Genomic DNA, 24,317 nt, shown 5'->3' with positions numbered 1-24,317 from the left:
CCTAGCATGGCGTTGACCAGGCTCGGAAGCGGAAGATCCCGGTCCACGACCGCAGTGAGGACACGACGCTGCTCATCCCAGCCTGTGCAGACCGCGAGGGTGTGCTGAACCGTGTCATCCGCCGCGCCGCATTTGTGGTACAGCAGGGATTCCTGTCGCCCGATCCTATGCAGGTACGAACCGAAGCAGCCATGACCGGTCAGCACCTGCGCCAGACGAAACGTGAGGAACCCGTGCGTTCGTTCCAACCAGTGGTCCAGAACAGGACCAAATTGAATGGTGTCCAAAGTGCGGCGGCCAAACTGCGCGCGAGTCATGTGTTCCTTCCAGCGGTCGTTCATGATCTCGCGCTCTTCCTGCCTGACGGCGCCGCGCTGCTCCGGGGCTAGGCGCTTTCCACGCGCCATCTGGTCTGCCATCCAGTGATAGATGACAGACAAAACCCCAGCTTCTAGCTCCCAAGGAGGAGTACCAGCGAGGACGCACGTCACAGCGTGCCCTACCGTGCGGTAGGTCCTTGCGACTTCCTGCGCTATGGCCCGCTGGGGCCTGCGCAGAAGGGCAGCATTCTCCCTCTTGTTGAGTGCGTCCACTCAGATTGGGGCGCCATACAGCACCATGCTCCTCAGAACGCCGGCATAAAGTCGACGATACCTCGTTTGTGGCCCTCCCAAATTTGGGAGGGACCAACTCAGTGCGCCAGCTGCCTTGAGGAAGCGTGGCGCTAGCCCGTTGAAGTGCGGGCTAAAATGCCACCTCCCGTCAAGCGTGAGGCCCAGATATTTTATCTGACCTTTGACGTTAATCCTAACGTCCTCAACCACAATGTGGGCGTCGGAAGGGGTGCGTTGGCGAGGCCCCGGAAAGAAGAGGGCCTCAGTCTTCTCCAGCGCGACTTTCAGGCCGAGGCGTCGTATTCTGCGACCGACTAATGTGCCGCCCGCCGACACCAGCCGTGCAAATGTTTTCCCCCGGGCAGTGACCAGAGTGTCATCCGCATAGCATATGACACTCATGCCCGCGAGAAAGACGCTTAGAAGGAGCCAGTTGAAGCCTAGGTTCCACAAGAGTGGACCGAGCACCGAACGGACCGAACCCTGCGGAACCCCGCTGGCTACGCTGCGCCGTTTGAGCTGGCCGTCTCTGTTAACATACAGGACTTCGCGGTCCCGTAAGTAATCGGCCAGCAGCGCTCGAAGGTACTGAGGCACTCTATGATGTTTAAGTGCCTAGCGTATGGTGGAATGAGGGATGGTATTCAAAGCGTTGGCTATATCGAATGATACAGCCAACACACCCTCACCCTAGCCTCCGCAGTGAGGCTTTTTAGCCTCTGAAGGGCGTCGAGGCGTCGACGGTTGACCTGTTATGTAAACCAAAGCAGTAATGCCAACGTTACGAAAATGAATGAGGTTCCACAATATCGAAATATGACGATTGAATGTGTGAACCAAAATAAGGCGAAGATTTGAGTTTTGTTGCTTAAAAATAATCTTTAAATTTTTTTTAATTTTTTTTTATACGGGAGTAATGGGCCCCTGGTCATAGTGGGCCCCTAGGCACAGGCCTAAAGTGCCTTATGGATAATACGGCACTGATCTTACAAAATCTTCTAATGTTTTCCTTGATAACGTATGAATACCCTGCGTTACACGTAAAGTATGCTGAGAACGTAGTTTTTACGTTTCCATACATTCACCGGTTGTGGGAACTAGCGTTGTAACGTTCTTTTACTCCCGTTCCCTCGAACATTTACAACTATTAGTTGTAAACTCCGTGAGCACATTGTTTACTAATGCCTTCTTTGGTTTCATTAGAAGCAGTCGGTCAGTACGGAAAGGTTTCTCTTTAGTACACAATGTGAATTGAGGACGCAAAGACAAACCCGAACTTTTACAGATAGAGTCACTTACAAAATCATTCTTCAGTGTTTATTATTCGAGACATATCTAACTATATTATATTATACCGTAGTGATTTTCATAACGTGTGGACTCGTTAACGGGAGGTTCAATATGAATCCCTCAACCCTCGCACTCATCCACATGGAAAGGTATCCGTACACCTAGAATTATCCATAGATAGTCAAACGTTGACCGTACAAATATAAGAAAAATTGGTATTCAAATCACAATAAGCTGAAGGGTTGATTAAGTATGTTGGTCTCGCGTAGGTACTACTTACGTATCCAAATAAAAAGGATAGGGATTGTACCCAGTGGATATATTGCGTAGGTGCTCGTATTAAGGGAGGTCCCCAAAGAGGATGAAGTACACGTGAACTCGTATTTCTCCGCTCGGAATATTTTTGTTGAACGCAGTAGTTAACACAGAATGTAAATAAGAAGCTCCTATCAAATTATGAAAAGTAAAAAGTTGACATTTTAGAACCTTTTTCGTGGGAATAAAAGCTAAGTTTTAGATAAGCAAATTGCTGTTTTAAAAAAATTCCTAGCAAATCGTAGGTTAAGATTTCTACAAGTTATTAAGTAAAAATCATGATCTTAATTATAGTTAAAGTTTAGACTAAATTACAGTTAACACTTAAGTATCAGCATACTAAAGGAACCTTAAAATACAATTCACAAAACAGCTCCCCAACATGAAACACGTTCTTGCTAAGACCATTCACCTTACCAACAAAAATACACAAAATTAATCAACAACTTATCGCAAATGTCACGAAAGCACGCATGTAACTAATAATAAGTTCGTAGTTTTACGTACAAAACTTAAGTACGATTCTCGAAGTTAGTCTTTGTATGGTGATTATTGTATAAACTTATCCAATTTACCTGTGTTATGTTTGTCCATGTTCTTGCCCGGAGAGGCTGGGGACTCCTTCACGTCTGCCATGGCGATTCCAAGTCACTGCGTTTATTGGTACCTGAAATTAATTTCAGGAATTAGATCGTGTAGGTATACGTAGATGAAGTTCTGAATATAATGTTGGATAGTTGGTTGATGGTCAAAATAATTACTTATTTACAAAAGCACTATAAACTAGTCAAGAAAATATAATTAATATCAATTGGGCAATCTATACCTATTTAGAATAATCATAAATCGCATTGTTTTCCAATAACGAAGCCATAACCTAAATTGATGAACTAAATTGCTACTATTTTCATAGAAATACACAAAAAGAGTAGGTTCATACTGAAACTTTGACCCTTATTAAAATAACTCGTGTCAACGATCTTAGAAAACAGAATATTATGTAGAGCAAGTAAATAAAAATAAGTGTACAATACTCGATGAACCAGAATTCAGTTCTATTATCCACCAGGAATACAGGACTTAGGTATAAGATACGTATCTTCTGTGGCATATGAGGATATCCCATCGTCAAGTCTTACCCGGACATAATCCATCTCTACGAAAATACCCTGACAGTTTATGTGACTATAACTTTTTAGTGGATAACGGCGCCGCTAATTTAGGGCGTCCTTTACTTAGAGAATCTTAATTTTGGCGTTGGACTAAGCTTTTTCAGTCAACTCATTACACCAATCGATTAATAAACCATGTTTGATTAATGAACGGTACACAATGTAAACTCATTACTAAGCAATTTTATTAACATTCACTGATTAACAATATCTCCTATGCCTACATCAAACAAGCTTTTGGATCTGTGTTAATATTTAATTCAGTATTGGGCGAAATCCCAATAAACGAAGTATGTTTTACACATACACTGTCTGAAAATGTATACTGAAATTGAATAACATTATGAAAATGTGAAAATTATACAAATTGTACTCCATACTCTCATGCTAAGACATTTTCCAGAAGTGGGTTGAGTCAATATTAGTCCATGGTTGAGTGCTAATGTTATAAAATCTTTATTTAATTTAGTCCTATCAACATAATTGCAATATTTGTCATAGTTTATAACAGCTAGCTAGATAGTTGTGATTGATGTTGATAAACAACAACGCATTGTTTGTACTGAGAGATGATTTTTCCAACGGCATTAACAATGTATTTTACGTCATCTTTACTTCAAACTATAGAATAACTAATTCATCTTTATTAATAATAGGTGTATTTTATATTAATCCTTTTACAATGCTGTATCGACAGTATTTAGTCTTGGTGATGTCATAAAAGGGTAGAACCATGATGTCATCCATCTATCTACCTATTAGCATAAGTTAATTCACTTAACGAGTAGACACGAAACTTCTAAAGAAATTTACAGCCGAAAAAGTAAGCTACATAACTAGTACCTATACTGGGATTAACTAATATTTGGGAGTTATAAAAACTCTCCTTGAAGCTTGATTAAACGATTAGAAGTAAGTGGTCTGTTATTATTACGCTGTATTTTACTTTTTTCAGGACTTCTAGAACTCTCCCTGAAGATTGAAATGGTACCTATTGATCTGTGAAAACCCGCCACACCAAAAGGTAGAGAGAACTCTAGTAATTGATTTGTAATTTATTTAATGGGTATACTAATCGTCGTTGTCATACTTAGTTTAAGATTTATTCGAATTACTTTTGCCGTGTTCTATGTCGTTTGAGTTGCCTTGCCAAAAAGTGTATATTAAGATATACACTTTTTAGCAAAAGTATACTTAAAAAATCTATAAAACATTGAAGTCATACTTGAGAGATTGTCGACCAGCGTGCCGGCAAACACAGCACCTTATCACTGATAACACTCACTCAAAGTTCGCGCACCGCACGATCGCGCTCGCGTCGAGATAAACACTGCGCCGCGGAAACTCGCTGGGACGCCGGAGCCGAACGGTGTTGCCAGTGGCGTGGGAGAAAATCCCCACTAGATGTTTTTTAACTTAGCAAGAATTCATCATTTGATGTTATATTTTTAGGTTTGAACAACACTTAATTTGTTTAGAGTTTTTAATGTAGAGCTGTAATGTAATGGTGTGCCATCAAAATCAATAGTACCTTAATCACTTTTTGACTTTTCGACAAAAATCTGCGGAGATTTTTTTAATGCTCATGGACTTTGAGTTGTTTACATTGAAAAAGCTTGATATTCGTGTAAGTACTTATGAGAAAACATAATGTAGTAGCCTAATGTGCCAAACATGAGCTTTTTTAAGCGATGCAGCAGAGCATTATTACCACGTGGTTTCATAATTTATTTTTCGAATCCATATATTTTATTAACTTCTGAGTAATCAATATATTTAGTAGAGTTTACAGAACCCACACGATGACATATCCCTATCTTATACCATTTTATAAGAAAACTATTTTCTCTAAATCATGGGAAAGGAAAAACCACGGCAACAATATCCCACAGCCTCACACGCTGCAATACCCGAATATATCCGATCGAGTGCCGAGCTCTGCCGAACCGCTTGTATTGATGCCGGGAAAGCAGTTTCCGCGCCATTTTTCTTGGCGCGCGCGAGGGTGGATTTTGGCAAACGACACCCCTATGAGTTGCCTAGTTGACCCGTATTCAAACGGGCATTGACCACCGAGGGTCTCTCTCTCGATAATAACTCATAATACAATAACCCGAAGGTTCTTTATTACGTGGCTAGAGTTGATTAATGCACGAGTACAGCTACCTGCTAAATCTACCTTGATCAAGTTTTGGTGTTATTGTATGAGCTTTACAATGTAGCGTCGCTCGATTTTTTAATTAGAGACTTTGTACCTACTAGATACTCATAATTCACGATTAGGGAATGAAATGTAGAGTCTACGTTATTTTCTTATGAATAAATCCCTTTTGTAAAAATTTTAGAAATTAAGAATAACAGTATCTTGGATACTCAAATACTGAAAAATAACTTCATTGTACCTATGTATTTTTATTAGATGACTTTTATATGTAAATTCATCCAAGCCATAATTTTTATCAAGATAGGTGTGCTGAGACTTGAGAGACGCCCCGAGGGAATCCTTTGTTTAGTTACTAGACTCTAGCTAGTAACTCTATTATTCTATCACACTATCATGTCGTAGTCGTCATATTTCAGAGTCATCATAATTGATTTAAAGTTTGTCAGATATGGCATATTTATTATGTAAGCTAATTAAGAAGTACTCGCAGTTACTAAAATTAGGGAGAACATACCTATGTCAGACCTCAGCTGCTCAGTAGGTAGACTTGGATATGTCACCGGAAAATAACAAGACTCGTAAGTTGATCAATTTTCTAGGAAGTTGATCAACTCTCGGAAAATAATAAACGGCAGTTCAAATGTACTATTTAACGCATCGAATTTTAGCTAATTGGTCAACTTACGGTACCTAGCCGTAATTTAATAATTAACTATATTGCTACAAGTAAAATCATCCACAAATGGGCCAATCGTTGCCCAGTGTACTATTTGACGGTACACTATTATCCGTCACTTAATACACTTTTCTCTGATTGGTCGACAGCATTAATTATAAGTATTTGGCAAGTGTTTATTCATAGAGTTACAAACACTTAGATTATGTTGTTTTAATATTTACATTTTAGAGATAGGGATATTAAAGTTCGTCTATGCTATATAGTTAAATAAATGAAAAATGTTTAAAAAAATATATTGGAGCTCAGAGTTCTATTACTGTAAGTTATATTAATAATAAGTAAGTTTGTTTATTTCTACCACTACAGACTCCATTTCACTCATCATAAATAAAATGACTTGTTATAATGAGAATTATTACCACACAAAACAACAATTGCTAATTTTACTACTGAAAATAAAGAAAATAGATAGATTTGTTTACGTTTAAACCGGTAATGGCGGCGGCCGGGTGGCGGGGAGCGGTATAAAAGCATGTGAGTCTTTTAACCAATCAACGTGCACCTTGCCTTTGTCGGATGATTTAACGGCAAGACGCCGTAAATTAATCAAGTTACTAAAATACATACGTTAAATAGTACATTTCAAATGCCGTTTATTATTTTCCGAGAGTTGATCAACTACCTAGAAAATTGATCAACTTACGAGTCTTGTTATTTTCCGGTGACAGATATATTTTTAATCTGAATATACTTGCACAGATATCTTTCTCTCCACTCTTCGCATTGATAGAAAAGAAACTTGCTCATCTCATGAAACTGAAGTTTTCACAGAAAACAAAGGCCCGCATCGCTGAAATGTACTTTTAAAAAGTATGCTCTACTTAGGTTTAGCCCAAGTGGCCCACATTTAGGCACCAACTCATTTTATCTTTGGTCGTACGTAAGGATATTGGTTCAATTTTGAACTCTACATTTATTTTAGGCAATGTCACACCTTCCAGGGTTTCTATTTTTTAGCATCTCTTGCATATTCCTGAATCTGCATCATTTTGCCGAAATACGTACATTTATATTATGTACCAAGACCTACCTTTATCCAGTTTCAGCTGTTTTTATCAGCTCGCTAATGCAAATTACTTAATTTGGGCATTCCATTATGTTTCGTGACTAAGTAAACAGTCGTCGTTTTCTGCTGCTAATTCAGTCATAGTTTCAGGCATTTTTAGCCTTTCATAGAGCAAGCAAAAATTAAACCTAATGACGATATTCAAATGTATTATTTTTAAAAATCTTTAATGAAAAATCTACAAAAGTTTCAACATGCAATCTTGTCTCAAAATTCATGTTATGTTATCAGTTTGATCTCTAATTTTGTTTTGTTTTTCAGACTAGAATAAAAATGAACCTATCAGGTTGTAGCAGAACCACGTGATTCTGTAAGGGATGAAATAAATGTTATTATTATCACTTCAAAATCAAGTGAGACAAGACTAGTAATTTTAACAATTTATTATAAAATAATTTACGGTTTTTTGTATTTTTGTCATTATAAATGTACTTAATAAATAATAATAAAATTTAAAAAGACACGTACAACGTGTGTTTTACAGTAGTTTAATTTAATCTTAGTTTAGTATGTACAGTCATAGATGTCATAGATATCGAGTTGTACAATGTTGTTGCATAGTATAAAAAAGGGGGTAGTCCGTATCTAAGATGGCGCATACGGGGTGTTGAGACGGCTGAGGGAAGGGCGGCGGGCGGCGGGCAGCGGGGCGCGGTGCGCGAGCGCCGTCCGGCGGCCGGCGTCCGGTGTCCGGCAGCCGGCGTCCGGGGTCCGGACGCAAAGAGTTTAGCCCTCCGCGGGCGCGGCTTCTTCCTCCTTCTTTGCGCCCCAGCCGTCGCACATTTTCCGGAGGAAAGCTGCCACACAAAAATACATGTAAGTTGATGCAATGATTTCCAATGCCATTGTTAATAGCCAAGTAAGAGTACGTTAACGCCCGAACTCAATGAAAAACTATTAAGTACACGTCATATTCACAAAGAATATAAATCTTTACGATATTAATTCTGTTTGTGACATAGTATGTAAGAGAATGACTTAATTATGACATAAGAAAACGTTAAATGACAAATTGAAGCAGACAGACATGAGACGAGAATTAAAAAACCTGCTAAAAGCGAGAAGAAGTTTGCGGTAGCGGCATCCTTATGTTTTGGTTCACTTACGACTTATAACTAAAGATATGACGAGATGAGATCTTCTACGCCATCACCTTCTTCAGGAATGCTGGAAAGGTACAATCAATAAGAATTGGGACACATGCAGAATGGTAAATGTTTTGGCCCTTGTGCTCCTTCAAATCAACTAAGGGTAGGTACTATAATTTAGGGTAACTCTAGGCTTTGTGTGATTAGGGTAAAATCAGTGCTAATCTAGTTTTGGGATGTGCAGTTCCACACAACTAAGGTTTGGCTTTTCATAACCAGGGTCATGCAAAATCAATGTGCTTAATGTATATTCAATTTACAAGGTACCTTCATTTTCAAGACATCTACAATAAGCTACGAACACAAAAATACTTTTCATTATTGAGAGTTGCCAAAAGGGATCAAAATACAAAAGTATGTCGCTAATATGATACTTACGTGCGTAGGGGATCATGCCGTCGTCATCTTCAGCGTCCATGCAGTCCTTGACGACTTCGTCGACTTCTTTGTCATCCAGCTTTTCACCTGAATAAGAAATGAAACATAAGCACTTGCTCAAAAGGTTGAAATTCCCAACAAAGTTTATTTTACAGAGTTTTAATCTAACAATTAATCAAAGACTCGTGTATGCCACTCAAATATCTTGGATTATTTTGGCAACCATTAATTAACTGGAGTATCGTGACAAGAGACTCTAAGCTTGAGCTGCCATGACTAGTTCTTGAGAATAAAAAACCGGCCAAGTGCGAGTCGGGCTCGCGCACAAAGGGTTCCGTAGCAGCAAATATAACCAAAATTACAGTTAAATCAACCTATCTCAAAAACTATAAGAGATACTTTGATCAAACCAAAAATCGTTGAAAGAGTTAATTAGCATGCATCACCTCTATTTTTTTTAGAATTTTATACCCCGTAGTTATAAAAATAGAGGGGGGGGGACATACTTTTTACGACTTTGAGAGCTGATATCTCAAAAACCGTTCACTTTAAGAAAAATGTTTTTTAGAAAACTTTATATCATTTTAAAAGACCTTTCCATTGATACCCCACACGGGTATGTACATCGAAAAAAAATTTTCATCCCTCAGTTACATGTATGGGGGGCCCCACCCCCAATTCTTTTTTTTACTATTTAGTGTCATAATTTTGTAGCGGTTCATACAACACATATTCCCATCAAATTTCATCACTGTAGTACTTATAGTTTCCGAGTAAATCGGCTGTGACAGACGGACAGACGGACAGACGGACAGACGGACATGACGAAACTATAAGGGTTCCGTTTTTGCCATTTTGGCTACGGAACCCTAAAAATACCAAAACTCCGAGGCCAGCCATCCAAATCGGGCATTTAATTAATATTTTACTTAATTAAAACAGATATTTATGTCTTGACAAACTGTATTCTAGCCTTGAATAACTGCATAATTTTCCAGTATCTAGTTCGAAACTTCCCCGGGTACAAAGATACCACAAGTTCCTTGAGCTTTTAACTTTGTTAATGTAGGTATTCAACTGAATAGTATTGTATCAAGAATTAACTTTCGTTTCAACTTTGCACAGATTACGGTATGGATCACGACAAATCTGTATTATTAGTGATGTGCAATAAAAGGATTTAATAATTTATAGCCTTTGTGACGATATCTCGGATTTTGAAACTCTTTGTGTGATTCCATTGCATCTTTGCCAAAGGCATATTCTTCTGTGAAACAATGTAGGTACCATAAGGCTCGGACAAAAGAAGTTTAAAGGAAAATAAGCCGTATAGTTACATGATAAAGTAACTTTTAAACTTACCTAACGCAAGGAGGGTGTGTGTGAGCTCAGCGCCAAGCATCAGACCGTTCTCGTTCTTGTCGTACAGTTTCAGACATTCCAAGAAGTCCTCGTAGCAACCCTGGTCTTTGTCTTTCTTTGCTTGGGCGTAGATGGGAAGGAACTCTTCGAGCTGGAATGAAAATGATAACAATTAAAACATGCTTTTGTACGACATGCAAGAATCAATCACTTTTAACATGCTATTTATGATGCCAACGCATGTTAATTCTGATTATGTTCATAAAAAAAATATTAAGTTTTTATAGCGTAAGTTTTGATTTTTCAATAGAAGAAAATCTGAATTACGTTGGTAACGAAAACGACAACTCAATACTCATCACCTCGCAAAAAGTCACAAATAAGAGTGAAACATGTGCAAAGAAATTAAACATGTAGCCAAAATTCGATGTCATTAAATTAAAGGGCTTCTGGCATTGGCAAGTGGCAACAGACACATTGAAATAAATACTTTCATCATGTGAGCATCATGTCGAACAATAAGAGATAGTGCCAACAATCGCTCTATTAACCTTGGGCTATCAATAAATATTTACCTACTTCAACGTATTATGTAAATGTTGAGAACGAGATGAAAATAGATTTGGTTCGGGTTAACAGTCAAAGGCCTTTGATTACCAATAACGCTGCCAACTCTATGCAATAGGGTGACCACAATATGTGCGGATTGATTTGGTTGTTTGAATTTTTTCTAATCGATTCCTGACTAAAGCTGTTAAATCTACAAGTTGCTACACTCTCCTACGGTTGCTACACTCTCCCTTGGTTTTTAAGCGCAGAACACATAGTGTCGGGAGCATTTCAGGGGCGAAAAATTTTGTAATATTCGGGTTGCTAGGCTTGGTTTTGCTTGGCCACATAAGAACCGGCTATTCAGGGGTGAATCATCATGCCACCGTAGCCGTAGTATAGACCGTAGCGGACAATCGCTTCCCGCAGGTCAGTTACCGAAACTCTACACGTCTGTGGGTTTTGCGCTTTTGTTATAGAGCCCTAATTTTAAAGGTAATTTGGTAAACAAATAGAGAAAAATTACCGTGAGGGTCTTCTCTCCCTTCTTCTTGGTACCACCGAGCTTCTCGATGGTGGCCAATGTGGGGTTGGAGTTGAGTGCCCTCAGGACATCACCCAGGTTGAAGGCGTCGATCTTGCCGGAGCCGTCGAAGTCGTAGATGGAGTAGGCGAAGGATGCCCCTGGATTGACAATAAGACTTTGTTATGGCGTGTAGTAAAAAAAAGTTAGTTTAAAAGCAGTCGACGGTCACTGGTGGCGCAATTTTTAAAGACACTTTTACATTGGGTTATAATGTTAGAGCGGTTCCACACTACGTCCAACCCAAATCCGTGAAAAGATACGGAGTACAGTCAGCGTCAAATAGTTCATAACACAGTCAGTAGTCCAAAAGTTTGCAACACGTCTTTGTTGCAATTGGTTATAGGTTGTGTTGTCAACTTTTTGGCCACTTTAGGTGTCACGATCTATCTGACGCTGACTGTACTTAGTCGTATGGTAGTTTATTTATTTTACTAAATTCGTACTTTGACTTCGGTTGGACGTAGTGCGAAACCGTTGTTATGATTTATTAAATGCAATGTTTCAATCACTGCCAATGTTTTGATAGCTTAATAATTAGTAATACATAATTCAATATTATATGTATATCTTGAACGGAAGATCTACATTTTGTTCGATGTTATTTAAGACAAATCTAACTTTTAAAAACTAAGTTGCAAAGGGCAATGGTAGTAGGTACTCATTAAACCAGCTTATCGATACGTTTATTTGTTTTGTATTTGTATTAAGTAATGATATTTAATTAAGTTAGTATAAAACCCAGTTCAGTCCGGATCTTCAAGAAAGTTACTAGCTCAATAATTGGCACACGAGATTTCTAACTCTCTGGTTAGTTGGACACAAGCAAATCCACTTAAAACTTTGAATGGTTTGAGCAATGGTTAAACAATTTGTAGAAGTAAGAATGAACATAATATTAACAAAGTTTAATTTAAGGCTGAAACGAGGCCTAAGTACCTACCTATTCGGTCTCAAAATATTGAAATTCAATTAACAATCAAAACCTTAATAAAGCTTATTAGCTTTATATTATAAGCTTAGTGACAACATACAATATTAAAGCTTTGCTTCGAAAAATCATAGTCCCATTCTATGATAAGGAATTATGAATGTTTATTACATCTGTTTAGACATCAGCAGTCTTTATTTTCAGTCACATAAACTTCAGTTCATTACTTTTTCGAACGCTCAGGTGCCGCGCGTAGGCGGCGCGTGGGCATACATTCTTCTCCCAGAATAATACTTTCCACCGCAAGTTTCGATATATTCACTGCAAACTCACTGAGTCACATTCTAATTATATCTCGATTGTAACTCTGCCCTAATTTTAACTGGGTGCCAAACGTCCGATATTCTTAAATAGCAATCCCTTAAATATAGAGACAAGCCTGATTGTAATCCTGAATTGATTGTTTTATGTTTCAAGTTAATATCGACTTCATAAAACCAAAGTATTTTTAAAAATATCTAAGTTTCAAACAAGAAGTCTTAATAATTGTTATCAAGTTATTAGGTATTCAAGAATTAGGTGTACTGGAATAATTGTTGCTAGATGAAGAAAAATAAGAGCCTGCTGTCAGCTGATTAAAACCACATGACGACCTTGATAATGACAGTTGATTTATCATATCAACAGAACCCCAATTAATGTCCCAAATATGACGCATACGGGCGGTTCACTAGTTGCATCTTGCATGTAAACAGGTAACGGTTGGCCGGCTAATTCTCACGCCAAAAAGCTCTCGGCAGGTTGCAGTGAAATCTGAGCGGAGTTTCTCTGTTTGGGCGGGCGGCCGAACGGATCACGTGACGCAAAAGTTTAATTTTGGAACGCAGCGCGCGCGCAGCGTGGCCCTGCCACTGGCGCCGACACCGGCTTCTCTTAGGAACGCACGCCTTTTATGAGAATCGGTCTAAACTTAGATGTTACGATGTTCACTCCCATTTCATTTATGTAATGTTTCAGCAAAGTACGCGTATATGAACTATAGCTACCGCATGTTAGAAGTTTCATGTTAGGATGCAATGCTTATGTTAGTTTTTAATTTTAATCAGTTATATCTCAATTAGGACTCATTTGAACTTCTTCAAGATTTGAAATTAATGTCAATACAAGTTAATAGTTATGTTAAAAGTTTTATTTATTTAAATGATTCAGAAAATTAATACTCACTTTCAACGTCGTTCTTGCTGAGGTCGCTCTGAAAATTACCAAAAACATATCGTTACTTTGATGTTTTAAAGCGTGTCATGCAATGTGTGGGTCTAACTTGTGTGTTTTTGGTGAATTTCAACACTGCAGGTGCTCGTGTGTAAGCGACGAAGGTATACGATACCATGTTTTCTCACTGTTTATGCACAACACTATTTCATGGAAGGTACGCTGAAGCTCCATGTCGCTCGCGATTTCCGGTCTGCGGAATCGTTTCACGAGATAACAACACGTTCCCTATATCACTTGTCGATCTAACAGTCCGCATTTTCACTAACACCTTTTCACATTTCACTGCCGTCATGGATGACTCACCATTTTGTGTGGTGTTAGTTGGTTCCCTCCCGGTCTTCACTGGCAGACGTTCAGACAAGAAGTGGGGCTCGGTAACTTTTCGCGGGACTGTTTTAACTGGCTTAGATGGCGCACCCGTCTGGATATTTGAGATTTAGCCCAGGAATCCGCGACCGTTCTATTTTCGGCGAAGTTGGAGCGTGCGCGCAGCGTCTTCAAACGCACGCCGATCACGTAGGCGCGAGCGAGACGAGGAGTTTTCACGGTTTCCCCATGATCGTGCTGACTCCGATTCCAATGGTATATCTACATTTACGCTAAACTATTTCGATCGATCTCTGTGATATAGGTGTATAGGAGGACCGCTCTTGGAAACCAAGGTGTCTGATATTGTGATTAGCAGATAAAATCTCTGATCATCCAATCCTATTTTTCATATCAAAAGGACTAGGTTTCTAGATTTTTGTAAAAATAAACAATAAAATTCGTTAAAGCATTTATTAGCAAAGAACCAGCTGCCTAAAATATAACAGGATCAATAAGATAAATTAATCAGTATTCGCCACATTCATCAGGGTTGACGTCGAAGGTGTAGTTCTTCCAGCGGGAGGAGTTGACGAGGGCCTCGCTGACGGTATTGAACTTCCACACAACGTGCTGCGCGGACGGCGGGGAAGAGCACAGCTTGCGCTGGTCTAGCAGACTGGCAGCGCGACGTCTTGCATCTGGAGATAGGGGGCATAGTCCCCGGACGGATCCTGGGACTCGCACCTCCTGTAAAGTAAAGAAGCTGATGTAAATTGCGATAAATCCCGACCCACGGCATTTGATAAAGTGTGAATCATCGCATCATGCGGCCGTCATGAGTCATGACTAACGAAACGCCTAGAACATACTAATAGCGTATTTAAGCAATCATTTAAAACCCTGCGTTTCCCTGGAGTCTTGCGTCGCCACCAGCCGCGGAGGCAAGCTAGGAGGCGGGCCCCCTGCGTACGGCACCGCTGCACCAGCCCACTCTTACGCGAACCACTTGCTGAGGCTGATACCGCGGCCGCTGATGTAGCGGCCAGCTCCTCAATGCTTTTATGCTGGAAAGTTTAAAAAACCCATTCTTAAAATAACTCTTATCTTCATTGCTAGAAAGTTCAGCATCACAACTAGACCAAACAATAATGATAAAAATCGGAAGCAACCTGAACAGGTTCCTCGATTCGTGGTGAATTCTCATCAGACGTTGGCATAGCCATTAGTTCAACTTCTTGCATGGACATGCATTTAGTATCTTGTAATATGGGGTCACCATCATCATCCGAACATTGATCGTAGTCACCTGAAATATTATGATGATGCGTGTTCTATAAACTACTCCCAACAAATTACCGAATAACGTTATCTTCAATAGCACTTACGATTTAGTGTTAAATAGGTATTTTCATAAAAAGCAACGTCATCGTTTTTCATAGATTTTTCATTTCCTTGCTGTTCAACTTCCTGTAAATGGATTTGTAAGTTCAGAGGTTTCTATTTATTTTGCTGAATTAATCAGATCCAAGTTATCTTACCTCTGTTATTTCAGTCACTACTGATGTACATCCATAATCCTTGTTAGTTGGTTCATTGTCTTCGCAAAAAGCCATATCTTTGCCAAAGTCTGCAGTGAATGCATCCGACAAAAAGGAATATCCAGAATGTTCTGTACTTGGAGATTTTTGCCCTGTGGGCTCTATGGTCGTTAGATCTTCACCAAAAGCTATACCGAGGGCAGTGTTCACGTAGGATTCCATTATTTTTGTCATAGCTTCAGTCAACAAATCATTGGAATCACATCGAATATTCTCGGTGTCATTATCATCGCATATTATGACACGTTCGACTTCACTCATATCGAACAGATGGTTGATAAACATAGAAGTTGATTTTGTCAATTCATTCTGGCGCTAAAAGGTGATTTTAAATAATAATTTTACTTTTTTAAATAATAACCCATTTACATAAGCATTAATAATAAACATACCAAATCGTTTTCTTCGTCACCTTGGCCTATGAAACTAGTTTCATTCAACACTTGGTAGATTTCGTCTGAAATAAATTGCAAAGAATTACAATGTTGAGAAGTACAGCATCCATTTATTAAAACGAATAAAGAAAATCTTTTATCCCACATTATAAATTGGTGATTACTCAATGAAAAAATACATAGCTCTTGTCAGCGAAAACATAGCGTTCTATTATTGGAACCATTCTCTCAACCGGAGCATATTTTTTCAATACCTTGACCTCTTTTGTTTATACGTTTTCTTTGAATCAAGTACCTGCTTCTTTCTGAGGGGTCGACGTAGCAACGACATTAGGGGCCGAATCCGTATTGTTTTGTACGGCTTCTTCGTCTCTTTTGGATGCAGTGAGGGTATCGTCGCCCTCAATTTCCTCTATCAATGGACCACTTCTTAGATTTTTCAGCATCGCCAAGTAACGCCATGGTTGTCCTAAGATTATTGGAATAACTTCAACAAACAAATTGTTTGAGAGCACAGGTGTAGTAACATGGGTGAAAGATTAGGTTAAAAGTAGAATCAAACTCTTATTTTTGTATATTAATATTATACCGTATACTAGGTACCTGACATACCTGATTCAGTAGCAGCATTCGCTATGACATACGCTTCATCCAGAACTTGACTTACAAGGTGTACCGCAAGAAGCCCTGCGATTCGCGGATCACAGTTCGAATCTCCGTCTAAACATTAAACATCAGGGCTTAATTATTGTTTTCTTAAAAAATTATAAATAAAAATACATAACAAACAATAATATTAATGATTCAGGAATAAAAACCACACCTTCCTTGTTTGTCATTTTGCGAATTTTCGATGTGACAGATTCGTGACGCGTTTCGGGTTTGTGTTGAGTTTTTTTTTTATAAACAGCCAGCAATTAGAAACATTAAACGATGTAACTTTTTTTAAACTTCGGCTTTGAAGAGGTTTATAGGCATTGGGCTGCCAATTTGAATAAAATAATCGCTTTTCTGTAAGCTTTTTTCTAATTAATATTTTTCTTCAATCTCAGGGCTCTACATGTATCCTTACCAGAGGTCAGCCGGCATATTTAGTATATTTTGTTATATTGTATACTGCGAAGCCTTTATTTTGAAAAATCCATCTTTATTTACCTATTCGGTAACCCCAATATTTAAAATCGAGATGTGTAGTTAGAGAATGATTTCGTTAGGTTTGTTCTTGAGTATCTCAAGAGAACGGTGTGTCAACTTCACATATTCCACTAAATCTCAGCTCTTCTCAATCCAACTTTACTAATTAACTTTATGCAGCAAATAACATCGACTGAGTGACATTGTGCCCACACATCAGTAGAAACAATCTACAAAGTAGCAACTGTTAACTGTTTAGTGCGGGCGCTCCCACCGCTCTATTTATAAATTGCCGCTAAGTGAACATTGATATCAACCCAATCTAGTTAATTCAACACCGTTAGCTGGGCTAATAAACAGCTTTTAGACGGGAACATACACAACTACCTCTGTTTCGCTTGGTTAGTATGGATGGATTTTTTTTCTACATGTTAGAGATGACTGTAGGAAGTATTGTTGAGTTCATATTCTTTCGACAGCGATACATCAGTCTTCATTTAAAGGCGATTTAATAGCTTAGCTACATCGAATACGTTTGGGATTGTTGTCATATTAGAAATTCGTTTCTGAATAATTAATCTAAAAGTTAGAGCCATAACACCCACCATAGAGCCTACCTATATGGTAGGTAATAAACCCATGCATCTTTAAGGACATATTTTTATAATGACAATGAATTCGTTCATCAAGTTATTTATTGTGCGTAAAGTTATGCTTTACAATATGCAAGTACACAATCACTAAAAGTATTTACAAAGCTGTAATGATCTATATTTTGTTTACATAACGTCGCAAACGCCGACATAAATAAATACGACCTAATTTTCTAGTGATTTCTTGTACAGACGGCAGCTGAAGTTTCCATAACAACCGGAGGCTGCGCTGCGCGCACAGATCAATGAAAATTCTGTAGGGGTGCCACCATAACCGTTCTAACAGTTCTTCTCAATCACTGTAAATATTTGGGCGCAATTTCTCATTCATGATTAGACGGCAAACTGTGGCAAATACCGAATTGCATTACAAGCTAACTTTCGAAGTTTCACTGGAAAAATTATCGGATATTGAGTTATTCAGGTCCTTATTTTTACTTATTGCCTATTACTATTGATTGATTTTCTATGTAAATTATAAGCAAATGTAGCTATGTGTAATAGCTTTTTAATGCTACTAAATTCAAAAATTATAATTTGGAACAAAAAAGAAAAATAACTAATATAATCTTCTCTAAAGAAACAGAAAAGGTAGTGAAATCCACGTCAATAGGTGCTAAACATGTATTTCATTACGTAAACACATGGAACATTTATTGCTTGTACCATCCCTATGCTCCTGTCTGGATCAGGCTGCGCAAAGCCTCACTCCGGGCCGAGCTTCCCTCCCGTCGACGCGCCCTAGCGCTCGCAACCCTTGCGTAAACAGTGACTGTGCTGTCAAACCCACCATGTGACTACCGCTCGCCGCTGTGGTCATCGGTATGTACTCGACCTTATATTGTTTTTGGGATGGAATGTTGGATAGAGTCGCGAGTGATTTCTTTCCAATGGAAGTTAGAATTTCGTATTAATTTTGATTGGCAAGTTTTTAATTTATGTGATTGGTTAACGAGACAGTGTGTGCAAATACCATTTGACTCGGAAACTAAGGGTAGATAGGTTTTGTATACGTTTCTGCAGTGGTGATATTATGATAATACTCCGAGATATCGGAGAAAAAGTCCATCTATGTAACTGTAATAGTTTTTTTTATCTTCCTTAAATATTTTTCCGAACAAGGAATCCATTTTGTCTTCCATTCATATTGGGATGAATACATGGGACTATTGCATGACATAATGGCAGTTAACATCAACAATTCATACATATTACAAGTAAAATGAGGCACGGTATCAGAGCTGATAAAGATCGTATTGATCTTTAGATTATGATTATATTTAAAGTTATTTCCTTATTATAAAGTTATTAAAATGTCAATGCCTAGTGACTAACACGTTGATGTCCTCCATTATAAAATTGCAAAATACTTAGGCACCTACTTTACTGTCGTCTTATTTAAAGCCTGCCTACATAATTAATTTATTATGAAATGAATAAATGAAGTAATGAAATAACATAAGACATAACATATTTTTACTCATACTCAACAGTTCAACACGGCTTAAGATTTTGGGTTCCAGTGCATTCAAAATGAATTCGACCTTATGACAAATTAAAAAGTAGATACCTACCTAATGTTGTCGAAAAGAATGTTTTAAAAAGTCGTACATCAAGTTACAATTACTTATTATTGATTTTCTAGACAAACTGTACCTAAGCAAAATGAAGATGAAGGAAATCTCTGAGGAGGATCCAAACTTGGATGACGTGGTGCCTATCCCGGTTCAAATCTTTCTCTGGCGACTCACAGCTCCCTTCGTCAGGCCCAGGCTTGGCAGAGTCCACGACGATGATTGCATGGTCAGTAACTTATTTTAATTATTATAAAACAGTACTAATAACAATCTTAATTATAGCCAAAATCAAGTTGAATAAAGAATGAATGTAAATATGAATAAATTAATCCTATAATACAAGCCACAATCCCTTTCCATCATTGAAATAAAAAGAAAAACTTAACTTTACAATTTAAGCAAAACAAAAAAATAATTCTTAATTTATATTAAAATTTTAATGCTAAATTACACTATAGCCAGTATCGTAATTTCAACCGTCTCTACAACTCCCGTATGGTCTAGTGGCTAGGATACCTGGCTTTCACCCAGGAGGCTCGGGTTCGATTCCCGGTACGGGAATCATCTTTTTGTATTTTTTTTATAATTGCTTAAAACGTAATAAATTGTTGATACAGTTCTGTCAGCGAGCTCCTGGGCATCATGTGAGTATTTTAAATATTAGGTGCGTGCCGTGATTTTCTTTTAGTGAACACTAGTGAATGCTGAAGTTTTTTATAAAATTAGATCTTAGTTAGGCTTTGTTTTTAATTTAAGTAAAAATGCGGTTTATGAACTAATTTTTTAACACTTTATTAACTACTTTAAGCACAATACTCTCGTTTTTAATAAATTTAGGATTGGTAGCTCGTAGCATGATTTATTTTGTCGCATTGCCGCTTCCTTTTTTTCAGGACTTCCATTCTGTGCTTTTGGTTTTGTGGTTGATCTTTCCTTCGTTTTTATTCTCGTGTAGATATCGTAAATCGGCCACAATAAATACCTAAGGTTATCTTCTAGGTAGGTTGAATGCAGGCGCGGATCCAGCCCTCAAAAAAGGTTTTGGGCACAGCCACCAAAAATGAGCAAAGTGAGAGTTGGATCACTACATGCCCGGACAATCCGGACATACATACATGCCTATCGATCTTATCAATAGATCATAATTAAAACAAGCAAATTAGGGTTGTGAGCATGCCCACAGTGCCCACAACGGTGGATCCGCGCCTGGTAGAATGAGAAATTAAACTCTTACTTAATGCCGCGGCGCGGTGTGTCCTGAATGGTCACCTACATAATAATTCGAAGTATAGGTATTATTTATTTGTAGTAATAGTGACCCCTTAAAAACACACATCTGAAATCTAAACGAGCTAAAAATAAAATAATTTCCTTTGTTGATTGAATGAGAAGAGAAAACAACGTTCACCGATGTGTGGCTAATACCCACCCACCCATTGCTAGCTGCAGCAGCTGTACTTAGCTAGGAGATATTCTATGAATCTGAAAAACGATGAAACTTTTATCACTATCATGCTTGACCTGCTTTCTGGGAAACCTTTTCCCTTTTGTACCCTTGGTTTGTACCCCATATTATTTGTACCGAGCTATTTTTTCATGTGGGACTGCATTTTATTGCTGAAAATTTTTAGGACATTATGGTATAAGTTGAAGCTTTATGTATAGCCTGACCAGGAACATAAAAACCCTCGCCATGTTGCGGAAAACTAATGGTACTCATTTCTTTTAATGGCAACAGTATAGTTCCAAAATACTGGACTGTCCTGTCGATGACATTGACAGTGGGGCGCCACCGTCAATACCGGATCGCTGGTTCAGATTTTTGCCATGTTGGAAACCATATAGTTGAACGATGGTAGCGCCCCCCTGTCATTGAGTTTGGCGGGACAGTTCAGCGTGGGTCATCTATAACTGTGGGTCTAGACAAAGTGCCATTATAATCGCAAACCAGTCGAAAAGTGGTCGAAAAGCCCCTTTTTTGTATGGAATTTGACGGATTCGATTTTCGATTCGATCAAAAAGTGCGTTTTGTCTAGGGGGGCTGAAAACTTCATTAACATGTCACCTTGCATATCAGTCTATTGCTGTCAAAGTGTAAACAAACTTTATTTTAAATGTTCGCAATTGATTTTGTGAATTAAATTGCTAAAATCTTTTTATAGTCGTGAAAGAAAAGTGGTTCACAATGTGTTAAAGTATTTGTCGAAGAGAAATACTAAGGGTTCGGACAATATTTTCATTGAATAATGTTTCCGACAAAGGTTGTCAAATTGACTGACATGTTTATCGTATAGTACAGTCCACTATGAAAATTAGCTGTGGTTTGTTTCAACTACCTATTTTAAAGTTTTTTGTCACTTTTTAAGTGTTCAATTTTAAGGAATTGGGAAAGAAGTACCGAGTTTGAAGCGTTCTTAGCAGACATTGCAGTTGAATATTCAAGTTCTGAATTTTATTATTGATGAATAATAAAATAAATCCTACTAGCTCGATTGATGGTTTCATTTAATTTATTTAAACCAAGTTACCTATAATAATATGTTTTCGTTAATTTATGAAAATATCAAATTAGCCCTAATCCTGAATCCTGATACATAAAGTTAGTCTATTAATTTAACACAGGTACGATACGACTGTACTCAGTGTTGCACTATCAAATGCAATTGACGCGCCTCTATGCCAGGGTTTTTATGTTCCTGGTCAGGCTATAAGTATAGCCTGACCAGGAACATAAAAACCCTCGCCATGTTGCGGAAAACTAATGGTACTAATTTCTTTTAATGGCAACAGTAACTGAAAACTTCATTTACATGTCAATAATCAAGCTGTCTATTGCTGTCAAAGTGTAAACAAACTTTATTTTAAATGTGTGCAATTGATTTTGTGAATTAAATTGCTAAAATCTTTTTATAGTCGTGAAAGAAAAGTGGTTCACAATGTGTTAAAGTATTTCCATGCTACGCCGCCACTGCATAAAGTTAGCCTATTAATTTAACACAGGTACGACTGTACTCAGTGTTGCACTATCAAATGCAATTGACGCGCCTCTATGCCAGGGTTTTTATGTTCCTGGTCAGGCTATATAAAATTTATTCTGTGGGGCTTATTTTAGAAGAAGTTTCATGAGTTTAGAAAATCAATCAACTTCAAATCTTTACTGTGACGTAGAAAGGAAGCTCACTCTATTTATAGAATCTTAGGCCAATTTTACTCTTAAGTTGGTAGCATTGTATGTCAACGTCAGTGTCACATGTTGTTTATTGTCAAAATTTAGTAAACAAACAAATGTTGCTGCAAGGATTTTTCGTATCTACTTTGTTAATTTAAACACATTTTAAATCTGGTTTTCTTTTATGCTCACATAGGAAATAAAACAAGCTGCAAAGGTAAGAAACAAGGTGCAATATTATAAGTTCTGACTATTGTAAACAGTGTTTTAACTCAGTAACTAATATATGATACTTATTTTTGTAAATTTCAGTCGTTCGAGAAGGCTTTGGTACAAAATCTTCGGTTGGGTCTTTCGATTAGTTTAACGGAATCGGAAGCAATAGAAGCTATTCCACGATGGCGCCTGATTCAAGCTGCATTTCCTCATGTAATGCACTCTCTGGCAGCACTCTTACACAACAGGTATTTGATACTTTTTACACATTATTCAGTCAAACAGATATTTTTTAAACTTTTATGACGTAAACGACACTATGTCGCATCAACCCCCAGGCGGTTGCATATAACCGCGACAGTTGATTAACTATTGTGTCTCGATTCACGGGGCTTGAAATTATCCTTTCAAATTATTCTTTCATAAACTTTTATTGCTTAATATTACAGGGTCAAAGACAACATGCAGTCCCTGGGAAATGTGGAAACTACCCTCCTGTACACATTACATTGGATCCTCCTTGACGCCTCAGACGAATGTGCTGACAATGACTATGAGAATGGAGTATTCTATTCAAACCCTTTCCATTACCTTTTCTCAGTACCTTCTATAACAGTACGTAATAAAATCAATATTATTTAGCCTTTAAATATGCAACATATTTTGTTTGTTAATTTGTATTGTTTTAAATTCCAGCTTTTTGTATTCCTCTTTGCACCAATATCTCAACACCTAAAGGAATCTGATTTCACCAACAACTACCGATTAGAGAATGGCCTGAAGTTGTGGCAAGCGATGTGGGAATTCCGGCATCCCGATGCACCGTGCTTCTCGACCCTGGTCAAGCCCAAACCGAAACCTTTGGGTGGGAAATTTTCTAAGCGAAATCAGCATGGGGACGTGTTTATGGGGCGTATGTTTATTTATTATTTCCCTTATATTTTCCACTGAAATTTCTCTTATCTAGCCAGCCTTGATCTTTCAGTGCGCTTCAAGTATACATAATAAAACATTATGACATTTATTATGTATACTTACACATTTTGCTACTAGTTTCCTGCTTTTGAACGCTTTTATGTCACTCCTAATTGATAATGTTCAAGTAATTGTAATGTTACAATATACATAAAATGTTTAAGGCAAATTCTCGAAGGAAGAGGGTACGGTCAATGGTAGTCCACCAAGTCAAAATGTATCAGTGTCGCAGTCAGAGGCACCTTCCAAACAGCCAAGCACTGAAGAAGAGCCCTGGCTTTCTTCTCCAAAGGACACAATCTTTCCAGAAACTATACCAGAAGAGAGTTCTAGTACAGAAGAGGAGCATGTTGTAAGTTCATTTTATTCTCTAATCAAATATTTCCACTGTTTGATACTTTTATGCATACTTATTACATGACTTGTAAAATTATTCTTCTTTTCAGTTTATTTATCGCCTGCCATCCGAACAAAACTATGGTGGTGCTGTCAAAGAAACTTACACAGTGTATGCTGCTGACCCAAGCCTATTCCAGCTTCGCAAATCTGATCCTTCAAAACCAGGTCTACCTGGTATCAAACCATTGCCTCCTGTGACTAAAATGAGGTAAATAAATAGCTAACACATAATAAATAATATAATATAACAATATGCTTAATTATACAGAAGTGTTTAAAGAAAAAACCTTCTAGGGTTGAAAATAA

General features: G+C 37.9%; 3 protein-coding genes and 1 non-coding gene across 5 annotated transcripts in view; 2 read left to right on the top strand and 2 right to left on the bottom strand.

Moving 5' to 3' along the window:
* Positions 1 to 7,832: 7,832 nt before the first annotated feature.
* On the bottom strand, positions 7,833 to 14,014 carry Mlc1 (Myosin light chain alkali). Of its 2 annotated transcripts, XM_028316410.1 has the most exons (7): positions 13,890 to 14,014; positions 13,536 to 13,563; positions 11,324 to 11,481; positions 10,249 to 10,399; positions 8,887 to 8,973; positions 8,467 to 8,527; positions 7,833 to 8,157 (listed from the first exon to the last, which is right to left on the bottom strand). In XM_028316410.1, the coding sequence occupies exons 1-6, from the start codon at positions 13,890 to 13,892 to the stop codon at positions 8,502 to 8,504; spliced, it is 453 nt and encodes a 150-aa protein (XP_028172211.1). In that variant the 5' UTR covers positions 13,893 to 14,014; the 3' UTR covers positions 7,833 to 8,157; positions 8,467 to 8,501. The 2 variants fall into 2 exon arrangements, with proteins under 2 accessions (XP_028172211.1, XP_028172210.1); XM_028316409.1 differs by lacking the exon at positions 8,467 to 8,527.
* A 388-nt stretch (positions 14,015 to 14,402) lies between these two features.
* On the bottom strand, positions 14,403 to 16,730 carry LOC114361411 (uncharacterized). Its single transcript, XM_028316413.1, has 9 exons — positions 16,712 to 16,730; positions 16,501 to 16,608; positions 16,184 to 16,357; positions 15,886 to 15,950; positions 15,434 to 15,808; positions 15,281 to 15,362; positions 15,065 to 15,201; positions 14,795 to 14,959; positions 14,403 to 14,642 (listed from the first exon to the last, which is right to left on the bottom strand). The coding sequence occupies exons 1-9, from the start codon at positions 16,725 to 16,727 to the stop codon at positions 14,421 to 14,423; spliced, it is 1,344 nt and encodes a 447-aa protein (XP_028172214.1). The 5' UTR covers positions 16,728 to 16,730; the 3' UTR covers positions 14,403 to 14,420.
* Positions 16,731 to 19,340: 2,610 nt separating this feature from the next.
* unc80 (unc80, NALCN channel complex subunit) overlaps positions 19,341 to 24,317 on the top strand; it is a 45,438-nt gene continuing 40,461 nt past the window's right edge. The window contains exons 1-6 of the mRNA XM_028316405.1: positions 19,341 to 19,478; positions 22,734 to 22,885; positions 23,087 to 23,252; positions 23,334 to 23,550; positions 23,777 to 23,964; positions 24,059 to 24,219. Of these exons, the coding sequence (XP_028172206.1) occupies positions 19,341 to 19,478; positions 22,734 to 22,885; positions 23,087 to 23,252; positions 23,334 to 23,550; positions 23,777 to 23,964; positions 24,059 to 24,219 (1,022 nt within the window). The remainder of the gene's footprint in view (positions 19,479 to 22,733; positions 22,886 to 23,086; positions 23,253 to 23,333; positions 23,551 to 23,776; positions 23,965 to 24,058; positions 24,220 to 24,317) is intronic.
* TRNAE-UUC (transfer RNA glutamic acid (anticodon UUC)) lies at positions 19,742 to 19,813 on the top strand. The gene has a single exon. It is a non-coding gene; the product is annotated as a tRNA-Glu (tRNA).

The sequence above is a fragment of the Ostrinia furnacalis genome, unplaced genomic scaffold (assembly GCF_004193835.3).
Source record: "Ostrinia furnacalis isolate ACB-3 unplaced genomic scaffold, ASM419383v2 OfSCF5689, whole genome shotgun sequence".
NCBI classification, from domain to species: domain Eukaryota; kingdom Metazoa; phylum Arthropoda; class Insecta; order Lepidoptera; family Crambidae; genus Ostrinia; species Ostrinia furnacalis.
Note: the sequence above shows the minus strand (reverse complement) of the source record. Positions and strands in the feature narration are given on the sequence as shown.

Bases quoted from the DNA above. Each gene is read 5' to 3' on its own strand.
- Mlc1 (XM_028316409.1), bottom strand. The intron at 10,400-11,323 runs GTAATTTTTCTC...TTTTCATTCCAG, and splicing joins AGGGAGAGAAGACCCTCACG to CTCGAAGAGTTCCTTCCCAT. The intron at 8,974-10,248 runs GTAAGTTTAAAA...TTTCTTATTCAG, and splicing joins ACACACCCTCCTTGCGTTAG to GTGAAAAGCTGGATGACAAA.
- LOC114361411 (XM_028316413.1), bottom strand. The intron at 16,358-16,500 runs GTATGTCAGGTA...CAATAATCTTAG, and splicing joins GAATGCTGCTACTGAATCAG to GACAACCATGGCGTTACTTG. The intron at 15,363-15,433 runs GTAAGATAACTT...ATCCATTTACAG, and splicing joins TAGTGACTGAAATAACAGAG to GAAGTTGAACAGCAAGGAAA.